Here is a 9,674-nt window from a genome sequence, read left to right as displayed (position 1 = left end):
TCTTAATGAGGTCCCAGTAGTTCATTTTTGCTTTTAATTCCCTTGCCCTTGGGGATGTGTTAAGTAAGAAATTGCTGCGGCTGAGGTCAGAGAGGTTTTTTCCTGCTTTCTCCTTTAGGGTTTTGATGGTTTCCTGTCTCACATTCAGGTCCTTTATCCATTTTGAGTTTGTTTTTGTGAATGGTGTAAGAAAGTGGTCTAGTTTCATCCTTCTGCATGTTGCTGTCCAGTTCTCCCAGCACCATTTGTTAAAGAGACTGTCTTTTTTCCATTGGATATTCTTTCCTGCTTTGTCAAAGGTTAGTTGGCCATACGTTTGTGGGTCTAGTTCTGGGGTTTCTATTCTATTCCATTGGTCTATGTGTCTGTTTTTGTGCCAATACCATGCTGTCTTGATGATTACAGCTTTGTAGTAGAGGCTAAAGTCTGGGATTGTGATGCCTCCCGCTTTGGTCTTCTTCAAAATTACTTTGGCTATTTGGGGCCTTTTGTGGTTCTGTATGAATTTTAGGATTGCTTGTTCTAGCTTTGAGAGGAATGCTGGTGCAATTTTGATTGGGATTGCATTGAATGTGTAGATAGCTTTGGGTAGTATTGACATTTTAACAATATTTATTCTTCCAATCCATGAGCACGGAATGTTTTTCCATTTCTTTATATCGTCTTCAATTTCCTTCATAAGCTTTCTATAGTTTTCAGCATACAGATCTTTTACATCTTTGGTTAGGTTTATTCCTAGGTAGTTTATGCTTCTTGATGCAATTGTGAATGGGATCAGTTTCTTTATTTGTCTTTCTGTTGCTTCATTATTAGTGTATAAGAATGCAACTGATTTCTGTGCATTGATTTTGTATCCTGCGACTTTGCTGAATTCATGTATCAGTTCTAGCAGACTTTTGGTGGAGTCTTTTGGATTTTCCACGTAGAGTATCATGTCATCTGCAAAAAGTGAAAGCTTAACTTCATCTTTGCCAATTTTGATGCCTTTGATTTCCTTTTGTTGTCTGATTGCTGATGCTAGAACTTCCAACACTATGTTAAACAACAGCGGTGAGAGTGGACATCCCTGTCATGTTCCTGATCTCAGGGGGAAAGCTCTCAGTTTTTCCCCATTGAGGATGATGTTAGCTGTCGGCTTTTCATAAATGCCTTTTTTTTTTTAAATTTTTTTTTTTAACATTTATTTATTTTTGAGACAGAGAGAGACAGAGCATGAACGGGGGAGGGTCAGAGAGAGGGAGACACAGAATCTGAAACAGGCTCCAGGCTCTGAGCTGTCAGCACAGAGCCCAACGCGGGGCTCGAACTCACAGACCGCGAGATCATGACCTGAGCCGAAGTTGGCCGCTTAACCGACTGAGCCACCCAGGTGCCCTGATAAATGGCTTTTACAATGTTTAAGTATGTTCCTTCTATCCTGACTTTCTCGAGGGTTTTTATTAAGAAAGGATGCTGAATTTTATTAAAGGATGCTTTTTCTGCATCAGTTGACAGGATCATATGGTTCTTTTCTTTTATTAATGTGATGTATCACATTGATTGATTTGTGAATGTTGAACCAGCCTTGCAGCCCAGGAATGAATCCCACTTGATCATGGTGAATAATTCTTTTCGTATGCTGTTGAATTCAATTTGCTAGTATCTTACTGAGAATTTTTGCATCCATATTCATCAGGGATATTGGCCTGTAGTTCTCTTTTTTTACTGGGTCTCTGTCTGGTTTAGGAATCAAAGTCATGCTGGCTTCATAGAAGGAATCTGGAAGTTTTCCTTCCCTTTCTATTTTTTAGAATAGCTTGAGAAGGATAGGTATTATTTCTGCTTTAAATGTTTGGTAGAATTCCTCTGGGAAGCCATCTGGTCCTGGAATCTTAATTGTTGGGAGATTTTTGATAACTGAATCAATATCTTCGTTGGTTATGGGTCTGTTCAAGCTTTCTGTTTTCCTGTTTGAGTTTTGGGAGTGTGTGGGTATTTAGGAATTTGTCCATTTCTTCCAGGTTGTCCAGTTTGTTGGCATATAATTTTTCATAGTATTCCCTGATAATTGCTTGTATTTCTGAGTGATTGATTATAATAATTCCATTTTCATTCATGATTTTATCTATTTGGGTCATCTCCTTTTTCTTTTTGAGAAGCCTGGCTAGAGGTTTATCAATTTTATTTTTTGAAAAAAACAACTCTTGGCTTCATTGATCTGCTCTACAGTTTTTTTAGGTTTTATATTGTTTATTTCTGCCCTGATCTTTATTATTTCTCTTCTTCTGCTGGGTTTGGGGTGTCTTTGCTGTTCTTCTCTATTTCCTTTAGGTGTGCTGTTAGATTTTGTATTTGGGATTTTTCTTGTTTCTTGAGATAGGCCTGGATTGCAATGTATTTTCCTCTCAGGACTGCCTTTGCTGCATCCCAAAGCGTTTGGATTGTTGTATTTTCATTTTCATTTGTTTCCACATATTTCTTAATTTCTTCTCTAATTGCCTGGTTGATGCATTCATTCTTTAGTAAGGTGTTCTTTAACCTCCATGCTTTTGGAGGTTTTCCAGACTTTTTCCTGCGGTTGATTTCAAGCTTCATAACATTGTGGTCTGAAAGTGTGCATGGTATGATCTCAATTCTTGTATAATTATGAAGGGCTGTTTTGTGACCCAGTATGTGATCTATCTTGGAGAATGTTCCATGTGCACTCGACAAGAAGTGTATTCTGTTGCTTTGGGATGCACAGTTCTAAATGTATCTGTCAGGTCCATCTGATCCAATGTATCATTTAAGGCCCTTGTTTCTTTATTGACCATGTGTCTAGATGATCTATCCATTGTTGTAAGTGGAGTATTAAAGTCCCCTGCAATTACGACATTCTTATCAATAAGGTTGCTTATGTTTGTAATTGTTTTATATATTTGGGGGCTCCCGTATTCAGTGCATAGACATTTATAATTGTTAGCTCTTCCCGATGGATAGACCCTGTAATTATTATATAATGTCCTTCTTCATCTTTTGTTACAGCCTTTAATTTAAAGTCTAGTTTGTCTGATATAAGCATGGCTACTCCAGCTTTCTTTTGACTTCCAGTAGCATGATAGATAGTTCTCCACCCCCTCACTTTCAATCTGAAGGTGTCCTTACGTCTAAAATGAGTCTCTTGTAGACAGCAAATAGATGGGTCTTGTTTTTTTATCCATTCTGATACCATATGTCTTTTGTTTGGAGCATTTAGTCCATTTACATTCAGTGTTATTATAGAAAGATATGAGTTTAGAGTTATTGTGATGTCTGTAGGTTTCATGCTTGTAGTGATGTCTCTGATACCTTGTCTCACAGGATCCCCCTTAGGATCTCTTGTAGGCTGGGTTGGTGGTGATGAATTCCTTCATTTTTTATTTGTTCGGGAAGACCTTTATCTCTCCTTCTATTCTGAATGACAGACTTGATGGATAAAGGATTCTCGGCTGCATATTTTTTCTGTTGATCACATTGAAGATTTCCTGCCATTCCTCTCTGGCCTGCCAAGTTTCAGTAGATAGGTCTGCTATTACCCTTATGTGTCTACCTTTGTATGTTAAGGCCCGTTTATCCCTAGCTGCTTTCAGAATTCTCTCTTTATCCTTATATTTTGCCAGTTTCACTGTGATATGTCATGTAGAAGATTGATTCAAGTTATGTCTGAAGGGAGTTCTCTGTGCCTCTTGGATTTCAATCCCTGTTTCCTTCCCCAGATCAGGGAAGTTCTCAGCTATGATTTGTTCAAGTACACCTTCAGCCCCTTTCTCTCTCTCTTCTTCTAGAATTCCTATGATACAGATATTGTTCCATTTGATTGCATCACTTAGTTCTTTAATTCTCCCCTCAGACTCCTGGATTTTTTTTCTCTCTCTTATTCTCAGCTTCCTCTTTTTCCATAATTTTATCTTCTAATTCACCTATTCTCTCCTCTGCCTCTTCAGTCTGTGCTATGGTCACCTCTATTTTATTTTGCACCTCATTTATAGCATTTTTTAGTTCCTCATGACTATTTTTTAGTCCCTTGATCTCTGTAGCAATAGATTCTCTGCTGTCCTCTATGCTTCTTTCAAACCCAGCGAGTAATTTTATGACTATTACTCTAAATTCTTGTTCCGTTATTTTCCTTAAATCGATTTTGATCAATTCGTTAGCTGTCGCTACTTCCTGGAGTTTCTCTTGAGGAGAATTCTTCTGCTTTGTCATTTTGTCCCTGCGGTAGCTGGGCGGGCCGCAGTCAGACCCAGTGTCTGCTCTCAGCCCACCACTGGGGCCATCAGTCAGACTGATGTGTACCTTATCTTCCCCTCTCCTAGGGGCAGGACTCACTGTGGAGTGGTGTGGCCCCTGTCTGGGCTGCTTGCACACTGCCAGGCTTGTGGACCTGCTTTGATGGGATCTGGCCAAGGGCATATCAGATGGGCTGGATCCGCAAGGTGCACAGGGGCGGGAGGGGCAAGCTTAGCCAGCTTTGCTGTCAGTGGTCCCCGGCAGGAGAGGCCCTGTAGCACCAGGAGGGAGGCAGGCCCATCGGAGGGATGGATCCACAGAAGCACAATGTTGGGCGTTTGCGCAGTGCTGGGAGTTGGTTCCCTTTGGAATTTTGGCTGGGGGGGTGGGGGGGTGGGAGAGGGCAATGGCGCTGTCCAGCGCATTTGTTCCCCGCCGAGCTGAGCTCTGTCTTCCGGGGCTCAACACCTCTCCCTCCCAGCGTCCTCTCGCCCTCCCGCTTTCTGAGCAGAGCTGTTGACTTACAACATTCCGGATGTTAAGTCCCGCTGGCTGTGAGAACACACTCCGTCTGGCCCCTCCGCTTTTGCAAGCCAGACTCGGGGGCTCTGTCTTGCCGGGCAGGCTGCCCCTCCACCGCCCCGGCTCCCTCCCATCAGTCCATGTAGCATGCACTGCTTCTCTGCCCTTCCTACCCTCTTCTGTGGGCCTCTTGTCTACGCTTGGCTCCGGAGAGTCCATTCTGGTAGTCTTCCGGCGGTTTTCTGGGTTATTTAGGCAGATTTGGGTGGAATCTAAGTGGTCAGCAGGACACGGTGAGCCCAGTGTCCTCCTATGCCGCCATCTTCCCAATACGTTCTTTCTAGCATGTGGCCCACTAATGTTTATTTTTGAGAGACCGAGTGTGAGCAGGGGAGGGGCAGAGAGAGAGGAAGACACAGAATCTGAAGCAGGCTCCAGGCTCTGAGCTGTCAGCACAGAGCCCAGTGTGGGGCTGGAACCCTTGAACTGAGAGATCACGACCTGAGCCAGTCAGATGCTTAACTGACTGAGCCACCCAGGTGCCCCATGTTTAATTTTTTTTTTAATGTTCGTTTTTGAGAGAGAGTGGGGCAGGGGCAGAGAGAGGGAGACAGTCCCAAGCAGGCTCTGTGCTGTCAGTGCAGGGGCTCAATCTCGTGAACTATGAGATTATGACCTGAGCGAAAATCAAGAACCAGATGCTTAACTGACTGAGCAAACCAGGTGCCCCTAGAGTTTGATTTTAAAAGTTGTTTTTCTCTTGGCAGGTTGCTAAACAGCTTAAAGAACAGCAGATGGTTATGAGGGGCCACAGAGATACCTCTATGGTTCATGAGCTCAATAGGTAAGGTCATGAAATTTAACCCTTGATGTGTGTGTACATGTGTGTGTACATACATATGTACCTGGCTTTTCAGTCTTTAATTTATTGTCAAATGTTGTCCTGTTTAAATATGAAGCATTTTTCTTCGACTTCACACAGAAGAACCAAAATTTAACACAATACTAAATTGTTCTCCACATCAAAATTGACATCTAAATGATTTAAGTAAAATTGTGTTTCCTTCAGTCCTCAGCCCAGTGGTAAAATGTTCTTGATTGGAAGTCCTTGTCTGGCTGCACATAAAATCACCTGGGAGCTTTTAAAAGGCACTGATATTCAACCTCTAGGAATTATGATTTATTTGGCCCAAGGTGGATCCCATACATTCGTTTATTTATTCACTTTTTTTTGAGAGAGAGAGAGAGAGCACGCATGGGCATGTGCTCGCCAATAGGCTCCACCCTTAGTGCGGAGCCCGACACGGGGTTTGATCCCAGAAATGTGAGGTCCTGACCTGAGCTGCAACAGAGTCAGAGGTTTATCCGACTGAGCCACCCAGGTGCCCCTTCTTTTCTTTTTTTGCGTTAGTTTATTTTTTGATAACAGCTTTATTGGGCTGTAATTCACATACTGTGTAATTCACTCATTTGAAGTGTATGGTGTAGTGGTTTTTTTTGTTTTTAGTATATTCAGAGTGTGGAATCATTACAGTGTAATTCTAAAAACACATTTGTCACCAGGGCAGCTGGCTGGCTCAGTTGGAGGAGCATGTGACTCTTGATCTCGGGATCATGAGTTCACGCCCCACATTGGCTATAAAGCTTACTTTTTAAACTTAAAACAATTTTTTTTTTCATCACCAATAAAGAAATTTTGCACCTGTTGGCTATTCCCATTCACTGCACCCTCCCACGCCCCAGCCCACTTTTTACTTTTGATCTCTACAGATTTGCCTATTCTGGACATTTCATATAAGTGGAATTGTGATCTTTTGTAATAGTTTTCATTTAGCATAATGTTTTCAGGATTCATCCATTATTTGTGAATGATATTCCATTATATGGGTGTATAGTACCACGTTTTATCTGTTCATCGGTTGATGGAGATTTTGGTTGCTTTCAGTGTTTTGACTATCATGAATAATGCTGTTCAGAACATACTTGTACATGTTTTGTGTGGACATATGTTTTCCTTCTTGTAGGCGTGGGATCGTTGGGTCCTAACAATTCTGTGTTTAGTATCGAGGAACTGCCAGTGTTTCCAGAGCGGCTGGACTGCTCTCCATCCCACCAGCAGTGGGTGACGCTTCCAGTCGTTGCACGCATTTGCTAGCACCGGTTCTTGCTTTTTGATTCTAGCCATCTAGTGGGCGTGCAGTGGTAGCTCATTGTGGTTTTGATTTGCTTTTTCCTGATGAGTAATGATGTGGAGTGTCTTTTCATGTGTTTAATCAGCCATTTGTGTACCTTCTTTGGAGAAGTGTCTATTCACATCTTTTGCTTATGTTTAACTGGGTTGTCTTTTTGTTACAGAGTTGTAAAATTTTTGAGTTTATTTAGAGAAAGGGAGAGCGAGCGCACGCGCGCACATGCACTTGAGCTGGGGAGGGATACAAAGGGGGGGCGGAGAATCCCACGCAGGCTCTGCGTTTGAACTCATGAACTGTGAGATCATGGCCTGAATTGAAATCAAGAGTTGAACTTAACTGACTGAACTACTGAGGCGCCCTGAGTTGTAAGATTTTTTTATGACAATATCCTGGATATGGCTCCTCTTCGGTGTATGATTTATAAATAATTTGCTGCCATTCTGTGGGTTGTCTTTTCACTTTCTTGGTGTCCTTTGCACGAGTTTTTAATTTTGACAACGTTCAGTTTCTCTTGGTTGCGTTGTGCTGGTCTTGGTGTTTATCTAAGAAACCATTGCCTAACCCAGGGTCACAAAGATTTATTTTCCATTAGGAGTCTCGGCTCTAACATTCAGGTCTGTGGTCCACTTTGAGCTAATTTTTTTTGTGTTTGGTGTGATAGGGGTCCAGATTTCTTTTTGTGCGTGTGGATATCCAGTTGTTCCAGAACTATTTATTGAACAGGCATTTGTATTTTTATGTAATTTTTTTTATTTATCTAGAATGTAGATCGCAGAGAGTAGTATAAGGAACCTCCGGGTATTCAACTGTATCCAGCTTCAGTAGTTAAGCATCTTTCTGCCATTCCTGTTCATCGACCATCTCCCCAGTCTTTTGTTTTTCCTTTCTGGAATATTTTAAATATCATCCAAGTATATTAAACAACTCTCCAGGTGATTCTAATGCGCAGCCAAGGTTGAATTACCGTAAAGAGGGTCCTCCACATCTTGTCCCATAAATTTGTTACTTAGAAAGCATTTTGAAGTTTACTCTTCATCTACAAGAGGGAGCTAAAGATGACCTAAAGTACTAAATGTTTTAATGCGCAGATGTGTTGAGGATCCTAACCTGCCATAAAAATCACGTATTGTTTTTCTCGGCTGTTTACTGGTTTATGGAAGTCGGGGTCACATCGTTACCTTAATGGCAAAGTTTTCACCAACACGTAACTACTGTGCACAACGGGTCCTTCCGTGCTGGAGTTCACGACAGGCTTCTTTAACGATGCGTCAGTGTGTTGTTTCTGTTGCACCTTTTCCTGTTTCGCTGCACCACCTGACCCAGGGTTTTGTCTTCCAGGTACATCCCCACAGCAGCTGCGTTTGGGGGCTTGTGCATCGGAGCCCTGTCGGTGTTGGCCGACTTCCTTGGGGCCATCGGCTCTGGCACTGGGATTCTGCTCGCAGTCACTATTATTTATCAGTATTTTGAAATTTTTGTCAAGGAGCAGGCTGAAGTTGGCGGGATGGGTGCTTTGTTTTTCTAAGTGTTCCAGTATTTCTTGTGTGTGTGAAAGGGAAAATAATCTTGACACGTTGTTTCTGTCAAATGCTGGTTCCCCTTTTCTTCCCTCACACTTTGTTTTCAAGTGCTGACTGTCCCATTTGTGAAATGGGCACTGAGCTAAGCCTGTGTGCAGCATTAGTACCAGCTGCCTTAAAACTAAAGTTTACATTATTCGTTAAAAAATGTACTCGTAGTGTTGCCCGTGATGCTGGAAACCAATGTGCCCGCCTTGCCATGTTCAGTTGTGACGGTGAGATGGTGACGTGGATCAGTTTTGCACACATTCAAAACACTCGATATTCCCCCCACTTGTTTAAAAATAAATGTAGTTCAAATTGCCACTTTCCAGTATTTTTGAGCTTATTTAATGAGTTCTGGAACATTTATATCTAATCTGTATTTTAGATATAATTAACTTTTTATACTTTTTTAACTCATAGTATCCACGTTCCCACCCTCCCTCTCCGTCCACCGCCCCTTCTTGTCCCCTCTCAAAGCTGCCACTCAGCCGACTGGCAGAATCAGGCTTCGGTTACAGCTGTTCCTAGAAACAACCGCTCGTGAGGACTCTTGCTGATTTTCATTCCTTTCTTCCCAGTGACAGCAGTCGGTGCTGTTTGACTGTATTGGCTATGCCTTCGAATTCCAGCCCATCACTTGAGAATATGCTTTCAAGATACAATGCCCCATTTTTTTTTTAAACCCCTCAAGCAAAGATCTAATTCTCAAGCAATGTCTGTAGTTCAGTGGGGGTGAACATTATGAGTAATTCATGCTAGGAATTTGTGTATGTTGTTGTACTTTACAGCAGCAACATGAGTGTAAACAGTAGAAAATAAACCTTTATTTAATAAAACTGTTTCAGTTGTGTTGGAAAAATAAAATCAGATATTAAACGATTTCTGAGATTATTTGTATAGGTTCATCGTAGTCCTCTCGCCCATCCTGAGAGGTCTGTTGTAAGAGGTCAAATGTAATTAGTATTTAATCCTAAAATGGTTGAGGAACACTGACCAACTTAAAGGTGCTCAGTTACGTGACTGATACTACAAAGGATAGGAAAACGGTGTGAGATTAGCATCCCAGCCTCCATTTGAAATAACATAGCTCTTTATAAATATGTGCTCTGTTGTCCAGAAAGAGATCAAACTTAATTTTTGAAAGATCCTTTTCAGAAGTAAGATTTTC

At 41.7% G+C, this 9,674-nt stretch overlaps 1 protein-coding gene across 3 annotated transcripts in view; it reads left to right on the top strand.

Moving 5' to 3' along the window:
* SEC61A2 (SEC61 translocon subunit alpha 2) overlaps nt 1-9,385 on the top strand; it is a 39,516-nt gene extending 30,131 nt beyond the window's left edge. For all 3 annotated transcript variants that reach the window (XM_040451435.1, XM_040451434.1, XM_040451433.1), the window contains 2 exons: nt 5,517-5,593; nt 8,280-9,385. In XM_040451435.1, coding sequence (XP_040307369.1) covers nt 5,517-5,593; nt 8,280-8,466 — 264 coding nt within the window. In that variant the 3' untranslated portion in view covers nt 8,467-9,385. The remainder of the gene's footprint in view (nt 1-5,516; nt 5,594-8,279) is intronic.
* Nucleotides 9,386-9,674: the final 289 nt, after the last annotated feature.

This window comes from Herpailurus yagouaroundi, unplaced genomic scaffold (genome assembly GCF_014898765.1).
Source record: "Herpailurus yagouaroundi ecotype Mexico unplaced genomic scaffold, PumYag 203, whole genome shotgun sequence".
NCBI lineage: Eukaryota > Metazoa > Chordata > Mammalia > Carnivora > Felidae > Herpailurus > Herpailurus yagouaroundi.
The sequence above is the reverse complement of the archived record's forward strand: the minus strand, read 5'-3'. Positions and strand labels throughout refer to the sequence as shown.